Below are 21,676 nucleotides of genomic sequence, written 5' to 3' on the forward strand. Positions count from 1 at the left end.
AAGTTCACTCTCTGACCAATGGTGTCACTGCTCATGCAGATGTTGTGTAACCAGTGTGTTTTTTTCGGGGTGGCCTGTCACCTTCCAGTGTTTCCTGCACTGAAATGCGAGTTGTAGCAGCCTGAAGCTGCTCTGTCTGAATCACAAACAGGTTGGGAATCACCCCTGCACTCACCAGGTTGGGCTTCTGCAGAGGCGGACTGTCGGCCACATCTGGACTGGGAGATCTTTAAACCCGGACCTCATTCTTTTTAAGATCTCACTACAGGTGAAAGACACACTAGAAGAGACTGGCTTAATTGATGTAGCTTTTCACAATTTCTTTGATCTTCTTACCTTGCAAGCTTAGGCAAAACTGAAAAGATGTGAAAAACGTCAGAAGAAACAGCTCTCTCCTCAACACCTGAGACCTGACCTGGATTCCTATTTACTGAGCAATATTGCTCAGAACAGCATAAATCCATCTTCTGCTCAAATTGCAATCCCGCCCTGCTCTTGCCTCACTTATAATCTGGCTTGGCCCATCTCCAAACTTGTTCTGTCCTCCCACCTTCTGTGATTATATATTTTTTTCAAGTGGCTTTTTTTTTCAAAACCAAATAGCTTGACTTGTTTAAAACAATCCTGGGGCTGTCGCATATAGTGATTCAATTTTGGTTGGTTACCACGAAGCAAAGTTGCAGGGGAGAATGACTGGAACGGAGCAGAGCACAGCACAGCCGGAAGATAGGGCCATTGAGCCAGGGCGGACCAGAGCTGTAGCTGGGACAAAGTGGGACCTTGTTGAGTTGTCACATCGCTGGAGACAAAACTGGAAATGGGGCAACAGCTTTTGGAACTCAGACATCGGGCTGGGAGCACAACAGGTAAAAGCAAGGCAGGTCAAGCCAGGCTGCAAGTAAGATGAGGCAACTGAGACAATGCAAGTCCCAGGCTGGTAATAAAGAGCACTCAAGTAACACTGAATAAAGTCTTATCTTCCAAGATACAAGGAGCATCTGACCCAACCGTTGATCTATATCAGTACCTGAAGGTCCAGGCACGTTCAGCCTAGATGGAGATCTTTGGAGCCACACTGAGAAGCGAGGAGGACTCTTTGGCTTTCTCACCTTTCTTCAGTGATGGCAAAGAGGCCAATGCAGGTTAAGGTTGTCAAGTACTAGACATGTGCCCAAAACAGTTTTCCTTCATAGAAAAGAAAGAACTTGCATTTATATAGTGCCTTTCATGACCTCTGGACGTCCCAAAGTGCTTTATAGACAATTATGTACTTTTTTTCAAGTGTAGTCACTGTTGTAATGTAAGAAACATATAGCTTACAACTCCCAAGTATGCAATGGTTTTTCCAGCTCACAAAAACCAAGCTGTGGGGTGGATTTGTGGCATAAAGAGAAAATGGTTGCAGGGAGGGAGTACTGGAATGCACTGCCTGAACGAGTGGTGGAAGCAGATTCAATAGTAACTTTCAAAAGGGAATTGGACAAATACTTGAAAAGGAAACATTTGCAGGGCTATGGGAAGAGAGCAGGGGAGTGGGACTAATTGGACAGCTCTTTCAAAGAGCTGGCACAGGCACTGTGGGCCGAACGGCCTCCTTCTGTGCTGTAAGATTCTATGATTCTAATTGCCATTTTGATTCAACTGGGTTTCCAGTTTTAGGCAGTTTGAGGCTGTCGTTCCATACCTACCAGAAATCGGGTTCACAAAACCCAGACTCATTTCACGTACAATTACTGTAGCCTACAGGAAGAGGAGAACATATAAGGTGATTGGCAAAAGAACCAAAGGTGACATGAGGATAAACTTTTTTACACAGCGAGTGGTTAGGATCTGGAATGCACTGCCCGAGGGGGTGGTGGAGTCAGATTCAAACATGGCCTTCAAAAGTGAACTGGATAAGTACTTGAAAGGAAAAAATTTGCAGGGCTACGGGGAAAGGGCGGGGGAATGGGACTAGCTGGATTGCTCTTGCATAGAGCCAGTGCGGAGTCGATGGGCCGAATGGCCTCCTTCCATGCTGTAACCTTTCTATGATTCTATGATTCTATTAGTTGGGCTGGATTGTACCCCAAGTCCCCAAAGTAAAATCGTTGTGTTGAGGCCCACTTCACCAGTCCCCAGTTCCCCTCAAACTTTATTTTCTAATACAAATATAGGCATAACATCCTACCCCTCGTTTCATAAAGTTCAATGAACTAAAATCATCTTTGTCATTCACATCTAAATCTTCTCCCCTGTGTCCATGTCCTTTTTCAAAACCATTTATAATGAACCGCGGAAATCCCAGGATCCTGGGATGCTTATCTGGTCACAGTTGTGCAATTAAAACTGCTCCCATTGATCACAGCCCGTTGCTTTCTGTTATTGAGCTGAATTATTATCCATTTTACAACATTCTCCTTTACTCTCGGAGTTTTACTTTGGCCGCGGATCCCCTGCAAGGGTCCTCATCAAAGGCCTCATGGTATTGAAGAAAAACATTATCATAGACTTGTTACATCTTCAAGAAATCCATTGTTAGACATGACCTGACTTTCAAAGCCCATGTTGACTTGAAGTCAATACTTTTTACTCTTATTACACGCTCTCGACTTGTTTCCTGTGATAGATTCCAATGTTTTTGTCTTGCTGCGGATGTCAGTCTAAGAGGTCTGTAATTTCCAGGATCAGGATTCTGACCTTTCTTTAAAAAATGGAACAACAACAATTTGCATTTATATAGCGCCTTTAACGTAGTAAAACGCCCCAAGGCGCTTCACAGGAGCGATTATCAAACAAAATTTGACACTGAGCCACATAAACAGATATTAGGATTAGTGACCAAAAGCTTGGTCAAAGAGGTAGGTTTTAAGGAGCGTCTTAAAGGAGGAGAGAGAGGTAGAGAGCGGAGAGGTTTAGGGAGGGAATTCCAGAACTTAGGGCCTAGGCAGCTGAAGGCACGGCTGCCAATGATGGGACAATGAAAATCGGGGATACACGAGAGGCCAGGATTGGAGGAGCGCAGAGATCTCGGAGGGTTGTAGGTCTAGAGGAGGTTAGAGGTAGGGAGTGGGCGAGGCCATGGAAGGATTTAAAAACAAGGATGAGAATTTTAAAATGGAGGCATTGTTGGACCGAGAGCCAATGTAGGTCAGTGAGCGCAGGGGTGATGGGTGAATGGGACTTGGTGCGAGTTAGGATACGGGCAGCAGAGTTTTGGATGAGCTCAAGTTTACGGATGGTGCAAGGTGGGAGACCGGCCAGGAGAGCATTGGAATAGTCGAGTCCAGAAGAACACGAATAATATTCCAGTCTTCGTGTACTACCAATGTGTTACAGAAACATTCCAGTCACAGTTCCCAACTTCTTTCCTCATTTTCCTAATTATTCTTGGAACCATCCCATCTGGCCCAGTCAACTCATGAATATTCAAGCTTTCCAGTTTTCTAATGACCATTTCATTGTTTTCCCCATGAGCTTGGATTCATCTCCCATTCTTAAGACCTTTAGAAAGGCTGAACCACCATTTTCTATTGTAGGAAAAGCACTTAAAATTCCCACTGCTTTGTTCTCCTCTGCTGCTGACCCCATGTCTCTATTGGACCCCACCTGTCCTTTAACACTTTCTCTGAACATAATTTTTTAAAAATCAATATATATTCTTAATAACATCCTTTGGATGATCAAAAGCTCCTCACTTCCGCCTGTACCGTCTGATCCTGGCAGATTCCTCACCTCATGAATCTCAATCTCCGATATCCAGTGCGTAAAAAGTGTGCAACCAGGAAACTCGAGGCTGCAGCAACAATGGCCCTCATTATAATATGTGCTGATCAGGGGAGACGTTTGTCTTGTGAGGGCCCTGTGCAAAGGTTCGGTTTGGGGGCCTCTACATTTTACTAGACGACGACACTAAATACTGCCGACTTAATCTGGTGTCAAATCTGCATCAGCATCTGAGAAGAGAAAAGGATTTGCTGGAAGGGTCTCCACCCAAAACATTAATCCGTCTCTTCAAATACTGACAGAGCCACTGCATAAATTCCAGCACTTGTTGGTTTAACTGCAAAGAGCTGAGTTCTAACTAGCCTGTATTCTTTTAGTCTGATTCATCTTTTGAGACATTCCTTAAATGATTGAGGCCTGAGTGTCACCCAGCAACAGGGGAAGGGGAGGAGGGAATTCCCCAGCAGCATGGGAAGGGAGGGAAGGAAAGGGAGAGAAGGAGGAAGGAAAGGAAAGGGAGGTAGGAATTCCCCTTCAACATAGGGAGGGAGAGAGAGAGAGGGGAGAGAGGAAGGAAATTCCCCAGCAGATTGGAGACTACTCTCTACCATTAACTCTCCACACAGTTACAGAAAATGAATTTTATTTCATGTTTGTGGTCGTAAGTGATGAGTGAGTGGAGAGTAACGTGCTGGGGGAGCAGTGCACTGATACCTCAGCCCCTACATCCCTCCAGCGTAGAGCCAGGGTGTGAGCAGCATGTCAGGCCTGGAATGCATCGTATTTACATTTTATACACTGTTTGAGGGCGGGCTCTTACCTGAGTCCGATAGCGGAGGTGAAGAGTTGCTGGGCAGTGAGACCATCCTCGGTCTACCCTAGGTAGACAAAGTAGACCGAGGTCAACCTAGTTCGCCTTCTACCATCCTGGTAGTCGCATCATACAATGATGATGGAGCTGTTGACTAATCATTGCAATCAATCTCTATCAACTGGTCTACAACAGACCCAACAAATGCACATGAATTAAGAGGAATAAAGACTCTAAGAGTCTGTGACAAAGAAAGCCAACTGGTCAGTACATTTATTCATGAAGTTATTGAGGGAGCTTCCCATCCATTCTCGCGTTTGGACCAATCAAATCACCTGCTCATTCCGTACAATTCTCGAGTTCCAGTCCCACATTTCCCAGTCCCCTCCTATTACTGTAAAACACTTTAGCTTTCCAATATCGCAATGATGTGCATCAGTTACTCCATTATTGATAGTTTACTGCATCTTTTCCTAACACCTCAGCTGCTTTATCATAATAAACACTCTATCCCTGAATCTCTTTTCCCTCTGTAATGCTTTCTTCTTCTGACCTTTGCCCTTGGACTCCTCACCCACTCCCTTCCCCGAGGGGCACAACTTAGTAAATTCATCTAAAACTGCAAACGCTGTTGTTAAATTTTACAGTCTGCACAACTTGTTCTCTGATCCCAACCCAAGTGATAAAGGTGAAAGGGCGACATTGCATTTTGCCATGAATCCCGGTGTCCGGACAAACTCTTCTCGGTGTAGCTGCTGACTTGACGAGATCGCAGGTCAGAGGATCAACTGCAGAGGTCAGTGGTTCGTTTCGCTTCTGATTTTTGGGGCATTAAAATCAATGTAGAGTCTCGCATCTTTGGGTCTGTAATGTAAATCGAGAGTCACTGCATGACCTAACTCTGGAGCAGAGAATGACTGCACCCTGCAAAGAGCTTGCTTCTCCTTGCAGTCAATCAAGCCTCTCTCTCTGTTCCCAATATAGCACCTTGTTCTCACTCTCTCCCTTAGAGAGATAGAGAGACAAGGATTTATACAACTTCAGCTCAGTGCAAGATTAAACCGCTTTATACTGATGCTACAGTAAGGTGAATGGAGTCTTAAATCCTGGAAGTTTCTCATCAATCTTCTCTGAACATTCTCCAATATATCACTACCCTTTTCCATTCCGGATGTTGGAAACCAGTGAGGTAACCCCCAGACGTGGAGACATTTTGCACTCTTTTGCCCTCTCTCCTGAGGCAGGTGGTCATGGGTTTGAGACCCATTTGTGGAATTGAGCACATAATCCAGGCTGATACTTCGTTGTATTACTGATTATTGTAGTGCTGCACTGTCGGAGGTGCCGTCTTTCGGATGAGACGTTAAACTGAGTGTGCCCTCTCAAGTGGCCTAAAAGATCCCATGGCACTATTCGAAGAAGAGCAGGGGAGCTCTCCTCGGTGTCCTGGCTGATATTTATCCCTCAACCAACATCACTAAAACAGATTATCTGGTCATTATCACATTGCTGTTTGTGGGACCTTGCTGTGCACAAATTGGCTGCCGTGTTTCCTACATTACAACAGTGACTACACTTCAAAAGTACTTAATTGGCTGTAAAGCTCTTTGGGATTTCATGAGGTCATGAAAGGCACTATATAAATGCAAGTTCTTTCTTTCTTTTAACATTTATCCTTCAACCAATATCATTAAAATACAATATCTGGTCATATATCTCATTGCTCTTTGTGGCACCTTTCTGTGTGCAATTTGGCTTTCATATTTGCCAAGATAACAAACGACTAGACTTCAAGAGTAATTCATTAACTGTGAAGCACCTTGGGGCATCCTGAGGCCATCAAAGGCACTATCTAAATGCAAGTTCTTTCTTTCCGACCTGGGTAGGAGACAAGGAGAGTTACAATTCTCAGATGGGCAGCAGTAGCAATAGCTGTTTCGATGTGTCTCTGTATAAACTGCGACATTGCAACATTTCTAGAGTCCAGGGGCACGTGCAGACATGTGCACACAGGCATGGAACCTTGTACACACTTGTTTGTACAGTTGTGCAAACCCACGAGTACCCTCACATGGAAACAACAGCAAGCACATTTGTTCTCTCTTACACATGTGAATTTATGCACACTTACTTATACATGAGCTCACACAGCAGAGCAGAGATTGTGGTGCATTTGCCAAATGTTTCAGCTGCCTATCCTTGGCACTCACTAGATTGCTGGTGCAGGATTAACATTATTTCCAGAGATAAAAAGATAAACTGTGAACACTGGAGATCTGAAATAAAATCAGAAAATTGTAGCGACACAAAGCAGGTCTGAGAGAGAAAAGGGAGGTTCACGTTCTGCTGAACCCTTCATTGGAACTTTTTGGATGAAAAGTTTACACCAGAAACATTAACCTGTCTTTACTCTTTCAAATGGCAACTGACCTGCTGCACATTTCCAGCATTTATAACTGTTATCAACAACTTGCATTTATATAACACCTTAAACATAGAAAAATGCTTCAAGTAGACAGAGGCACAATCAGAAACAAAAGGATGCCAAGCTAAATAAGGCGATATTAGGAGTGCATTTTCAGGAATGGCCTGAAAGGAAAAGAAGGTGACGGAGAGGCGTAGGAGTTTAGGGAGGGAATTCCAGAGCGCAGGCGGCTGAAGGCACAGCCACCAATGGTGGGGTGAAGGGAGGGGGGATACATAAGAGGCCAAAGTCGGAGGAACGGAGAGTTCAGGGATTGGAAAGTTGTAGGGGTCAAAGAGGTTCCAGAGGGAGGGGCGAGGCCATGAAGAAATTTAAATGCAAGGATGAGAGTTTTAAATTTGAGGCATGGGAGTCATTGTAGGTCAGAGAGCACAGGGGTGATGGGTGAGCGAGACTTGGTCCGAGAGAGCATACGGGCAGCAGAGTTTTGGATGCACTAGGAACATAACAACAGGAGGAGGCCATTCAACCCCTTGAGCGTGTTCCAACATTTCAATTAGATCATGGCTGATCTGTATCTTAACTCCATTTACCTGCCTTGTTTCCGTAACCATTAATACCCTTACCTAACGAAAATCCATCAATCTCACTTTTGAAATTTTCAATTGACCTCCAGCCTCAACAGCTTTTGGGGGGGAAGAGAGTTCCAGATTTCCACTCCCCTTTGTGTGAAGAAGTGCTTCCTAACATCAGAAAGCACTTAAGTACTTATGGCAGACAGTAAATTGTGTGTTCATGCACATTACAAAATAGTGCTTCACGTAACACACTTCAAATGATGCATGCTTATTTTTTGGATCGAACATCAATAAATTTCAGGTGTGGTTACACTACACTATTGGATTGAGACCAGTAGCTGCAGAGAACAGTTTGCACTATACTGCGTGCGGCCCCTAGCTGCGACTCACTCTCCTGAGGCCACGAGGGAGCTCTGAGTCTTTAAAAATAGCGGGTGAATTGATTGTTTGCTTTACACAACTACAACTTCCATTTATACAGCACCTTTAATGTAGTAAAATGTCCCAAGGCGCTTCACAGGCGCGATTATCAGACAAATTTTGACACTGAGCCACATAAGGAGATATTAGGACAGGTGATCAAAAGCTTGGTCAAAGAGTTAGGTTTTAGGGAGCGTCTTAAAGGAGGAGAGAGAGGTAGAGAGGCAGAGAGGTTTAGGGAGGGAATTCCAGAGCTTAGGGCCTAGACAGCTGAAGGCACGGCCGCCAATGGTGGGACGAAGGAAAACAGGGATGCACAAGAGGCCAGAATTGGAGGAGTGCAGAGATCTCGGAGGGTTGTAGGGCTGGAGGAGGTTACAGAGATAGGGAGGGATTTGAAAACAAGGATGAGTATTTAAAATTTGAGGCCAGTTCCTCTCAAAAAGCGAAGTAAATATTTTGCTCCTGGATAAAATTTCTATCACAAGGTAAAAACATAAATGCACAGCAGGTCAATCAGGAGCTGAAAGGTTTGAGGTTAGAAGCCCCTTCATCAGGGACGAGGCTCGGACACTAATCAACCTGCTGTGCATTTGATCTGTTTTACATTTTAAAAAACTGTTGCAAGTTAAAGCAGGAATTTCGGACTAGCAGGCCACAAATTCGATGCTCGTGCTCTTTAAACATTTCTTTGTTCCAAAAATATAAATTCAGCGTTGCTGCCTCTGCAGCCTGTCAGACCGATAATGCACAATCGCGCGGAGATGGCAGTCCCTCCGGGAGCCGCTCCGCCCGCCCGGGACGAGGCTTTAAATAAAATTCCTGCCCATTTTTATTTACACCTGACGTTGGGGGGAAAAAAAATCAACACGTCCGGACCCGGGGAAGGAGACGCAACAGAGGGGCGGGGCTTCGGCCGCCGATTCACAAATCGGCATCAACGGGGCGGGGCGCCGGCTGCTGATGGACAGCGGCGTGGGCCAATCGGTGCCCGAGCCGGGGTGGGCGGGACTTTGATCGGGGCACGGATTGCCCAATCGGGGAGGGGAGGGGCGTGGCCTGGTTGGAATGTTGGTGTAGCCAAGGTTCGGAAATGGAATGTTTGGACACGGTTACACCTGAGTATCAGCGACATGGACACAATCCGGTAGTGAGTCCCTGCCGGAGCCGCTACCGCACCCAGCCCCGGCTCAGCAGCTCCCAGCCCCGGCCCCAGCCTCAGGGAGGCACCGCTCCTTCCAGACAGACCCTGCAGCAGCGGAGAAGCGGCACTCGGCGACCCCCAGCCGGCGCTTCCAGCAGCAGCAGCATCTTCTTCTTCTTCCCTTAAAAGAAGCTCCTGACTCCATCGAAGGCTGCTCAGCTCCAGCCACGGGGGGCAGCCAAAATCGCAGCAGATGTCCCCGTCTCCCCCATGCCAGGCTGGGCTACTGTCGGTCCACACCTGCCCTTGCTTTGGAATCGGGAGGATGCATCTTCTTGCAGTGCTGGGATCTGGAAGCGCTTGAGATCGGGGGTGTCGGGCTCGGCTCTGCTCTCCCACCACCATCGGTTCCAGGTGACACCTCCTGCAACCTTCTCCCCATCAGCATCTTCCTCCCGAGGAGAGCGAATGGTCCCGGACACATGCAGGCCAGGAAGAAATATATCCTGATCGCATTCTGCGCTTGCTGGCTCTTGCTTTTCTACTTCGGGGGAGCGCAGATCCGGCAGCTGAAGTTCTTGGCACGGAGGCAGAGCGAGGAGATGGTGATGGCGAGGAGATGGCCGGCGTGGGACGACGAGGCGACGCTGAAAAGTTTTGTGGACCAGCCCGGAGGAAGCGAAGTGGATGTTAGGCTGCGGGAGTCTCCGAAGATCAAGAGGGAGAACAGGGCGAACGTGTACAAGGACAGCAGGTGTCGGATGGAGACCTGTTTTGACCTGTCTCTGTGCGAGAAACGAGGCTTCGGCGTTTACATCTACCCCCAGTCCAAAGGGGATAAAGTTTCTGAAAGTTACCAAAAAATTCTCGCCTCCATCCAAGAGTCCAGGTATTACACTCCCGATCCACACCAGGCCTGTTTATTTGTCATGGGTATAGACACTTTGGATCGGGATCAGCTTTCCTTGCAATACATTCACAATGTCGATGGCAAAATCCAGAGTTTTCCCATGTGGAATAACGGTAGGAACCATCTGATATTCAATCTCTACTCGGGAACATGGCCTGACTATACTGAGGATTTGGGCTTTGACATTGGTCAGGCCATGGTGGCCAAAGCAAGCTTTTACATGGAGCGTTACAGGCCACATTTTGATGTCTCCATCCCTTTGTTTTCAAGAGAGCATCCTCAGAAGGGTGGAGAGAAAGGCTGGCTCCTCTACAATAATGTCCCACCCAGGAGAAAGTACCTGTTGGTCTTCAAAGGCAAGAGGTACTTGACTGGAATTGGGTCAGATACCAGAAATGCCTTACACCACATCCACAATGGGAAGGATATTATCTCACTGACCACTTGCAAGCATGGGAAAGACTGGGAAAAGCACAAAGATGGCCGCTGTGACAGAGACAACCAAGAGTATGAGAGGTAAGTGGTCACCCTTCATTGCATCTTCTAACTTGTTTTGACATTCTGTGTTTTTAAAACTTCCTTCCAAATAAACTTTTGATATTTGTGGCAAAGGGTTTTCAGTCACTGTGATTTTGCTGATACATGGCATTGTGTGTTTTGGGATGTCCAGACTTTGAGCACTGGTAATCCTGGCCAGACTCTCTCAAGGTCATGACCACATCAGAATTGGGATGATTATGCACCAGTGTAATCGTGACTTATAAGTTTTCCAAAAATAGTCCAAGGGTTTGCTGAAGTTTTATGTTTTCCTGGTTTGTTATGGAATATTCATGGGGGGGGGTGAATAGCAGGTGCTTGCTCACATTTTAAATGAGTATTTCAATATTTCTAGTTGGGCTGTGATAGTTTGAGTAAGGTGAAGCCTCTCTCAAGGCTGAGAGGTCTTAGGATCTGATAGACCTGTTATAGCATCAAAATATATTAAAACGTAGGCATTTTGTGCAGTGATTAGTTATAAATTGCCATGTATGCTCTCATAAGACAACAACTTCGTGTCCCGGTATGGGATTTTAGGTAGAGGGGTTGCTTATACCCAAGCTGTATTGTCCCTCAGGTTTTCCCCCTAGTTTGCCAATGATGGTGGAGCCAGTAGGAGCAGAATACCCGTGCATTCTCCTGTCAGCTCCTGCTCTGCTGCATTCTGCATCCAGTGCTGAGATACCTCAATGGCAACTCTCCCTCCTGACACGACTTAATTCCAGGCGCCCTCTCCAGATACAGAGGCGATTTCAAATCAGGGACCGGCCAGCAGGATAGATACAAAGAGAAGAGATTTAAAATCAGCAGCTGAACCAGGACCGGAAACAGGAGACCGAAAGGCCATTTCAATCTGATCTGAGAAGAGGAGAGTAACAGCTGATAGGAATGTTCTGATTGAACGGAGAGAAAAATGGGTTTGTGGACACCAACCAACAGGAGGGTGAGACCTTTGATGGATAGAACCTGCAATGTAGACCCTCCTCTTACACAAGGGACCTGAGTGTTTTTTTCTGTTGGGATGGAATTTTGGGGGGAGGGTGTTTGCCTCATGCATGGATTATTTTGCACATATACAGTGGACATGAGAGTCAAAAGCAGGAGTTTAGTTGAAGGACCCAATGCCTCAATGGTTTTGACACCCTTTTGTCTAAAGTAATCCGTAGATGTTCATTACCATTGAAAAGAATGGAAGTTTCTGATCAAAATGGTCCTGTACCTTCGAACGTTTTGTTGTAGGCCATTGGGTAGTATTTCTTGCTGCACTCATCTCATTCCAGATCTAGTGCTAAATTTATCATTGGTCTATCTAGTCACTGGGTTAATCCATGAGGTTCTGATGTGGTATAGTGTGTGTGGAGTCGTGGACAAGAGCTGCTTTATCGATCAGCTTATCGACTTTAAGTATCCTCCAAGATATCACTTGTCAAGGCACCCAGTATCAACATTCAAATGATCTTCCCTTTTATAATCGAACAGTGTTGTTATTAAGGCTAGTTCTATCAATATTTATTGCTGCCCTCTGATGAATGAGTTGCGTCAATGGCTTTAAAGCACCACTCACTCATACAGGGCTTCCCTGCTGCCCCGACATTAGCGTTCCACTACAGGTATCTAAAATGACTGTCGTAGGATCGAAATGATCTGCTCCACTGAAACAGTCACGTTTCAAAGGAATTATTAGGTCTGGATCATTGACCTGTGTGCAATCTACATCTGCCTGAATGTAACTAATGCAATCTCAGAAAAACTTGAGATCAAAATCCATCAGCTGTTAATCAGCCTTGTTTGTAGCAGCACTCCTGCTGCTGATTAAGGTCAAAACTTATTCTGAGTGTGAGGTACTTTAACAGCAAGTATTAGTCAGGGGATGCTTACTTTGTAACTACTTTGCTTTATTTGTGGCATTTTATTCCCCTCCAATTTTCTCCCCTCCTCAGTAGGTGCCGACTCACGGTGGGTTATGGTTGCATGGGGCCAACGGCCATCTGGCATCTAACCAAAGTGGCCATTTTTTAGGCGGTAAACATTGACCGGGTATTTAATGGTGTTGGACACTACAGTTAAGCTTGGTCCTGAGAGGGTTTGTTTCCTTTTCTTTTCTTTCCCTCTCTTTTCTTTCCCTCGCCTCCGGGGCAATTGTAGTACATCTACCACTGCTGGGACCGAGATCGGCCAACACTTCACAGCTCGTCTTGGGAATGGAACATGGCCCCTTCCTGGTCTGTATTCACCAGATCGATACCGGGGCTAAAAGGGTTAAATTATGAGGACAGGTTGCGTAGACTAGGCTTATATTCCCTTGTGTATGAAAGATTATGAGGTGATCTAATTGAGGTATTTAAGATGATTAAAGGATTTGATAGGGTAGATAGAAACTATTTTCTCTGGTGGGGGAAGTCCAGAACAAGGGGGCATAAACCTTAAAATCAGGGCTGGGCTGTTCAGGGGTGATGTCAGAAGCATTTCTTCACATAAAGAGTGGTGGAAATCTGGAACTCTCTCCCCCAAAAAGCTGTAGAGGCTGGGAGGGGTCAATTGAAATGTTCAATACTGAGATGGATAGATTTTTGCTAGGCAAGGGTATTAAGGGATATGGGAACCAAGGCGGGTAGATGGAGTTAAGATACAGATCAGCCATGATCTAACTGAATGGCAGAAGAGGCTCGAGGGGCTGAATGGCCTCCTCCTGTTCCTATGTATGAGTCAATTTCACACCAGCTGGTGCATTTACCCTGCTAAGTATTGGCGGAGCTTCACCTGTTCTGCTTGGTGCTAAAACAGGCAGCAATCTATCATGCACAATTTACAGAATGTTAATATACATCACTCAAGGGCACAATTGAAAGCACTTGTCAAACACTATTGCTCACTAATGTCAATGATAGTGACTGGGGGGTTAAACAGTGTCACATGCTACGAAATAACAATCACTTTAAGCGTTTTGTTCTGTGGTACCATGACCATACCTGTAATTTTTTTTTGATACCCAAGAATGTCAGAGCGAAAACAGTCAGCCCACAGTTTCCTTTTTGACTCTATAATTATTCACCATTTGTTAATTACAGGGACATGTTTACATATCAGTACACACCATTGTTTTATCAGCTTGTTGTGACTCCATGGAAGTTATTGAAATTAATCTCTAAATTGTTGTTTTGCAGCATGTAGATTATGCAGGATTGCTGTTGGGGTTGGAGTTGGGAAATCGGATGTCCATTGTCCAACGTAAACACAGGTGATTTTAAAACAGAGTAGAGGAAATTTGGTGTGCAGATATTCAGGTCAGTAAAGGTGGCATAACAAGTAGATAAGATCAGAAAAAGAAAAACAGAATGTTTTGTACCAAGAGACAAAGAATACAAAGCAAGGAGGTAATGTTGAACCAGTACAAGATCTCAGTTAGAGTATTAGGCCTATAAATTCTGCCACGCACGGCCTGCTAAGCCCCCAATATGGTGGGCAGGGAGGGCGTGCACATTTCCTACCAGTAGTGCACTGTCCGCCATATTGGTACAGGGACAAAATAGGCGTCCAGAGCTCCAGCAGGCGGTGGGCCCTTTGTACATGCAAATAAGGGGTCCAATGCCTGTTTGAGGCCCCCACTGCAAGATTGGTTTGTCCTGAGCACTCAGTAAAACTGGACCTTGGGACGTCTTACAAGGTAAGTTTTTAAAATATACTTACCTGAATGTGGAGCGGGGAGGAGCAGGAGTGCTCCTCCTCCCAAATCCACATTTAGAGAATGTGGGCCGACATTCCCCCAGACCTGGTCTCTGGTCTCCCCCCTCCCCCTCCCCCTCCCCCCCCACCTCCTATCTTCTGGCTTGCGATCCTCCTCCTCCTCCCCCCGACCCCTGGCCTCCTAACCCCCGATCCCCAGCCATCACTTACTTGAGGGCCGCTGTGACGCTAGCAGCGGCCCAGTCTTGGTCTCCTCTTCGCCAGCTGGCTATTCGAGCCACGCCAGCTCCATTGAAATGAGGCTCGATTATCGGGGGCTCCTCGAGCCTCACCATTCAGGCGCACTTGAATATCCAGGCCTGACAGTATTGGGCACTCCATTCCAGGAAGGATATAAAAGCAATGGAAAAGGTGCAGCATCGATTCATTGGGATGTTACCAGGGACGAGAGGTTACGGTCCTGAAGAGTGACATGAGAATTTGGGGACGTTTCACTAGAACTGAGCAGGTTAAAAGATGACCTGATTGACGCCTTCAAGGCTACGAAGGGTTGTGATAGGGCCACTGCTGACGGATCGTTTCCACTGGTTGGTGAGACGCTAACGAGAGGCCACAAATTATTATAAGATAATCACAAGAAGAATTAAAGGGGAGTTTGAAAACTCTCTTTACACAGAGGGCGGTTGAAATGTGGAATTCTGTGTCACAAGCCGTGTTGAAGCAGCTCTGTAATATGCTGCTGCCTGTGTCTGTGACTGGCCCTGATTGTGTTGCAGAGTGGATTCAGATACTGGGTTTGATATATTGCACCCATAGCTTAGCTATTTAAGTGCAAGTTGTTGTATTGCCAACCCAGTACAATATCAGTATTTATTCAATGGTAATTTAGCTGGTAATTAAATATTTTCAGATGCTCCCTTTTTGATACTGACGTAGGGGGAAATTTCCTGTGGATGCTAAGTTAGTGACATTGTGAACACTGCAGAAAAACTTGCTGCCATTACTATTTCTAATGAAAGGTCCCAAAAACAAATTTTAATACAAATTGTAATAAAGGAAATCTTTCCCCCTCCCGCCCCATAGTCAGCATTAATGAAAGCGAGAAATAGGGCCCGATATTAGGAGGGAGGTGGGCTGCCAGCGGGGGGTCGACTGGGCGTGTGGGTAACCCGCCCAGTAAAATCGGTGGGTTCCCCACGCGATCGTAAGTAAATTGAAGCCACTTACCTTGGCTTCCGGTTTCGCACTGGAAAGCTGCGCTGCGGGCGGACTGCGCACCCGCATCATAGGCTGTCAGCTGGAGGAGCCCTATTTAAAGGGGCAGTCCTCCACTGACTGATGCTGCAGCAAACAGCCAAAATTACAGCATGGAGCAGCCCAGGGGGAAGGCTGCTCCCAGGTTTAATGATGCCTCACTCCAGGTCCTATTGGATGGGGTGAGGAGGAGTGGGAGACAGAGATCTTCTCCCCGGCGGACGGGAGGATGTGGCCTGCCTTTGCCACCACGAAGGCCTGGCTCGAGGTGGCAGAGGAGGTCACCAGCACCACCAACATATCACGCACCTGCGTACAGTGCAGGAGGCACTTCAATCACCTAAGTAGGTCAGCCGAAGTGAGTACACTTACTCATTCCCCTACACTCTGTCTGCCACATCACCGCCCCCACCCCACATCTCCATCTGCACTGCCAACACTACTCTATCACATCACTCCTCACACCCACTCAAAGCTCATCCTCATCTTACCTGCACTTACTCACCTTGCAGTACTCATCCCACCACTACCACTCAACCCAATCCTCACACAATCTCATGGCTCTATCTCATACTCTCACCCTCTCGTGCATCTCTTTCACGGTCAGCCTCACCCCAAATGCCACTACCTGTGCTGCAGCCACAGGGCATGCATCACGTATGTGCGGTAGGAAGCGTAAGGCAAACGTGTCGTGAGCATGAAGGGGATGCACAAGGGTGTTTGAGAGTTTGTCATGGTTTTTACTTATATTTGATTTCTGATCAACTCACATTACATATTATATTGTCACCACTCCTGCCACGTCTTGGCCATTCTTGACTGGCTTGTGCAATAATGCCCTTTCATGAGGTTCTCCATGAACACCCTTGATGCCACCCATTGGCTCACCCTACAGTGGGTGTATGTGTAGTTGCACGACTACTTTGTGCAGGTGCCTGTTGTGCAGCACTGTGTTGTGTAGCTCCACGTGGCGGAGGTGGACGGCATGCCTGGCGAGGCTGGTGATGTTGCTCGTCCTCCAATGGAATGATGAATGCAGCAATGGACCCCCCCCCCCCCAATCCTGACAGTGTGAGTGTGAGGGGGTCCACAAAGTAGGTAAATGTGTTTGGACAGCAGAGTTTAGGGTAAGAATTAATAATTTGGAGTGTGGAGACAACGGTGTGACAGGCAAAACATTGTCTGAGGTGACAGAGTGACCTGCTGCAATGAATGAGGGTTTACCCCGCACCTGTTAAATGGACCTTTGCAGCTGCCGCTGGCTGCAACACGTCTGTTTAAACAGGGAGTGTTTCCCCCAGCATGGGAAACGTGCTCTGGGTAGTCCAAAATCCAAATCCTCCTAAAATCTCCAACTAATGAGGTCTGTAAACGACCTCAAGTACCCAGATAATGATCTTAAGTGGGATCCCGCCGGCTTTGATTACCGATGGGAGTCCCGCATGCGGGGGCTGCGCGCGCACCGATTCGCGTCATTGGGGAACCCGGAAGTGGGCGGGTTGGAGCCGGGCTCCGGACCCGCTCCGGGAATCCCCAATTTTAGGAGCCCCCCCCCCCCACCACGATCGCACCCCCTCGGCCATCCGAAAATTGACCACATAGTTAATGTTTTGAGTGACTCCTTTTATCAGGAGTCTGGGGTTCTGATCGAGGGTCCATTCAAATGTCAAACTATCTTGTTTTCAGCTTGGCTTCATGGGAGTATTTTTGACTCTGGGTGAGAAGGTCATGGGTTCAAGCCCCACTCCAGGTCTTGAGCACATAATCCAGGCTGATGCGATGGTGCCGTTCTCCCTGGTGTTCTAGCCAATATTTATCCCTCAACCAACAACATAAAAGAAACAGGTTAACTGGTTATTTATCTCACTTTTGTACGTGGGACCTTGCTGTATGCAAATTGGCTGCTGCGTTTACCTAAATAGCAGTGACTACACTACAAGTTAATTCATTGGCTGTGAAACACTTTGGGTGCCCTAATGACATGTAAGGTGGCTCATAAATGTAAGCACTCTTTTTTTCTCTTTCTCTCTATCTTCTCTCTCTCGCGCGCTCTCTCTCTCTTTCTCTCTCTCTCTGTGTCTCGCCTGTCAGTTGCTGAATGATCTAATGTTCATTTCTAGCCTCTTTTTGTTTTTATTTTGGACTTCCAGAAATTGCTTCTTTTTTCTTATATCTGTCTATATACATTTATTATAAATGTTAGCAGCACTTGAGATCTGGCTAGTGGTTACCTAATTCAGCGGGCAATCCAATAACCTTTGCCCATGGTGGATACTCTGCCCTGATGTAATTTGAGTTTATTGCTTACCTGTCATGTACGATTGGCATTAAGTACACGGGACCATGGTGCTTCCATCAATTGATCCGTGTGACAGAAATACTTTTTATGCTTCTGACTTCTCTGAACTTTGTGGTCTTTCCTTTGAACTGTGCAGTGCATCTTGATTGTCTGAGGCTGAAACTGTTTTTGAACATGGGCTATGTGATAATCCTATTTGTAACACGATGGCTTTGGCTAATGGACTACTAGAGCTTCGTTCATTCATTTGAGAAGCTGTATATCGTTATGCTGGCTGCTTTCTAAGCCCCATCGTCTGTTCAAGCTGTAGTGCATGACAGTTAGAGGAAACCTTGCAATTAGAGGGCGTTGAGGATGATTGTGTGTTGAAATCAAGGCCGATTGCACTGTCTCCTATGCTAACTCGTCCTGTCCCATGAACATTGTGAGGTGACTTCATTGCCCCCAGTTTTTTCTGCCTCCTACAGCCGTTAAAACCTAAACTTGGTGCCACCTAGCCATTGCTGCTTCATTTTTTCTCCTTTCAATCTTTCCACTTGTCAGTCTTTGGTTCTTCACACACATCTTTCAAAGAGCCGGCACAGGCATGATGGGCCAAATAGCCGCCTTCTGTGCTGTACCATTCTATGACCTCTTAATAATAAAAAGTCGGGCTCTGCTTTATTCCGAACACCCCCCAACAAGCCTTGCTTAACAGGGGGATCATCACAGTTTGGGGAAAAGCTATTTGTCACATGTAAGTGATTTTTTTTTTGACCTAAAACGTTTATTTGATGTGAATTAATTCAAGTTTTGGCCATGTGCGCTCATGAAATGTTGCATGAAGGTTTCCGAGCTGCTTTTCAAGGGTAGCAGTTATCCTTCTATTGGGACAGCGTGAGGAAGAGGAGGCCATTCTGGCCATGGTGGTACTCTTGATGAAGAAGTACAGTGCAATCACTAACTCTCAGTGTCATAGAAGGAGGCTCAAGTTCCACTCTACTGAGTCAAACTAGAAGGCACTGTGTGGAAGCTGCACTGTGGCTCAGTGGGGCGCACTCTCGCTTTCTGAGTCAGAAGGTTGTGGGTTCAAATCCCACTCCAGAGACTTAAGCACATAATCTAGACTGACGTTCCCATTGCAGTACTGAGGGAGTGCTGCACTGTCGGACGGTGCTGTATTTTGGATGAGATGGTAAACCGAGGCCCCATCTGCCCTCTCAGGTGGATGTAAAAGATCCCACGGCACTGTCTTGAAGAAGAGCAGGGGAGGTGAATCGATGTCATAGACACACATTTATATTTATTATTATGACAGCAAGCTCCTGGGGCTCTGTATATGTGTGTGTGTGTGTGTGTGTGTGTGTGTGTGTGGATATATATTTATATATTAGTATAAAGATATATGCATACACACTATTGGCAAACACTGGGAGCTTGCTGTTTCTTTCATTATATTCACATATTGTTACATTATGATTATCCAAGTGACTGTATTTATTATATTAAGGTGCTGTTACTATTGGAGACTGTTGGGAAAGGACCATCACTCACTTACTGCTGGGAAGGGCAGCTGGAATTGCTGCCTTGGGTGTTGGTGAGGCTGGGAGTTTGGCCGAGAAGTGGAGATAGGCCGCACTCTGGGAACGGTGATACCAGGCAGACACTCTCGCTCACTGGAGCTGTGGGTAGGGATGGCTAGCCCCATTGGATATATTTCTCTTCTTCCTCCCCCATATGGCTTCTCTCCAGGTATAGCGGTGGCCCCTGCTCCCTACTGGGCCTCCAAAGATGTTGGGGGGGGAACCCGGCCACCAAGAAAGATTTCAGGGAATTACACAGAGCCTACAGCACGTTTTAGAGCCATTTGGCCCATCTGGTTTATGCTGGCGTTTGTGCTCCATACGAGCCTCCCCTCACCCCGCTTCATCTAATTCTAGCAGCGTATCTGAAGGGAGATTGAAGGCAGGCTCCTTTGCCAGGGTTGCCAACCCTCCAGGATTGTCCTGGAGTCTCCAGAAATTAAAGATTAATCTCCCAGGCGCTACTGTGAGCAAACCCGGGAGAAAAATCAGACATTTTTGTAAAAAACCTTTTCGTTTTCTTTAAAGCTTGTGGTTAGCTATTATAAAATATTGGAGATGGCCGGGCGGGGTGGGGTAAGGCTGTTTGACTGGGTGGGGCGGTTGGAGGCGGGTGGTCAAGTGGTGAAACCTCCGGGAATACATCCAACCAGAGTTGGCAACCCCTAATCCATCGCTGGCACATCCCCTTGTCCAGCCAGCCATTTTGATTGTACTCTGATCGCTGAGCTGTATTGTTCAGTTGAACGCAGTGGTATGTGGAAAACGCAGAAAATGGAAGTCCCTCTAAAATCCAATCTCCGAAGGGCACCCGCGGGGAAACTTAAAAGTCGGATTCTATTACCCCGGTCAGCAGTCTTCTCCTAGTTGTCACAGGTTGCCAAGCAACAGCACACCTGAGCGTGTGGTGGAAGTTAGTGTTTCCACAAGCGGGAGAGAAGTGGTGAAACTGCCTTACAGTTGACTAAAGCAAAGAGGAAAAAAAAGCAATTGAGCAAAATTTATTATATCTTCGGCAACAAACAAAATCGGAGTGAGATTTCTTGTGAAGCACGGAACAGAAATAAGACCAAAATCCAAGATGAGGAGACGAGGCGAAAATTCAGGTGATTTCCAGCATTAAATAACTTTTGGAACAGATGTTGAAAATCGATACAGATGAATAAAGTTTCTCTTCATTCAAGCGGCAGTTTATTAATCCGCAACATTCCTCGTGTCTCTCTGAGTTGTGTGAGAAACAAACCAACAAATTTTTGAAGTGTGCATTTTGGGGGGGGGGGCGGAATTCTGAAATGACTACAATAAAAGTTAGGAAAGCAGCTTTACATTTTTCTCCCCTGTTTTACCCATTTCTGAATTTCATTGAAATGGGAATAGGCCATAGAAAATGTGTCGCACAACTTGGAGATTAATACTGAAACAAAACAAACATTTAGGAACAAAACAAATTAGACTAAAACTAGGGCTTAATTACACCCGAAGACTAGAAATAAAATAAGATTGAAACACAAGGCCCAAAAGACGAGACCGAAACTAGAACTAAGCCCATTTCTCAGACTGTGGCAGTAATGCTGCATTCGGCATGATTCAGGACAGGTACAGTATGTAGTGTAGCACTTACTGTTGCCCAACAGACGGGTGAAATGGACATGGCCATGTCAGTACAATCTGTACGGTACCATTTGAGTAGATTTGAATGTAACAACATAAGAACATAAATAGGAGCAGGAGTAGGCCATTCGGCTCCTCGAGCCTGCTCCGCCTTTCAGTAAGATCATGGCAGATCTTTGACCTCAACTCCACTTTCCCGCCCGATCCCCATATCCCTTGATTCCCTTAGATTCCAAAAATCTATCGATCTCAGCCTTGAATATACTCAATGACTGAGCACCCACAGCCCTCTGGGGTAGAGAATTCCAAAGATTCACAACCCTCTGCATGAAGAAATTCCTCCTCATCTCAGTCTTAAATGGCCGACCCCTTATCCTGCGACTATGCCCTCTAGTTCTAGACTCTCCAGCCATGGGAAACAAACTCTCAGCATCTACCCTGTCAAGCCCTCTCAGAACCTTATGTTTCAATGAGATCACCTCTCATTCTTCTAAACTAGAGAGAGTATAGGCCCATTCTACTCAAGCTGAAGGGCCCAATGATGTGATTCATAAAGCAGTGACATCATTGCAACATCAATCCTTGTGTTTCCCCATTTTTCTCTCCTCCCCTCCTGAAGAGACTGTCCCACGGGCCAATTGAGCATTCTTAGTGGGTGAACTTGGACAGTGAATGTTGGCAGGGTGTTTGACTGGGGGATGGAGAGTGACCACTGTCCAGCCTGTTCTTGTCCTCA

The 21,676-nt window shown here is 46.2% G+C and overlaps 1 protein-coding gene across 1 annotated transcript in view; it reads left to right on the forward strand.

Moving 5' to 3' along the window:
- The first annotated feature begins 8,992 nt into the window (after positions 1-8,992).
- Positions 8,993-21,676, forward strand: part of LOC137342733 (exostosin-1-like) — a 221,555-nt gene continuing 208,871 nt past the window's right edge. The window contains exon 1 of the mRNA XM_068006891.1: positions 8,993-10,509. Coding sequence (XP_067862992.1) covers positions 9,566-10,509 — 944 coding nt within the window. The 5' untranslated portion in view covers positions 8,993-9,565. The remainder of the gene's footprint in view (positions 10,510-21,676) is intronic.

Source organism: Heptranchias perlo, chromosome 26 (genome assembly GCF_035084215.1).
Source record: "Heptranchias perlo isolate sHepPer1 chromosome 26, sHepPer1.hap1, whole genome shotgun sequence".
NCBI classification, from domain to species: Eukaryota; Metazoa; Chordata; class Chondrichthyes; order Hexanchiformes; family Hexanchidae; genus Heptranchias; species Heptranchias perlo.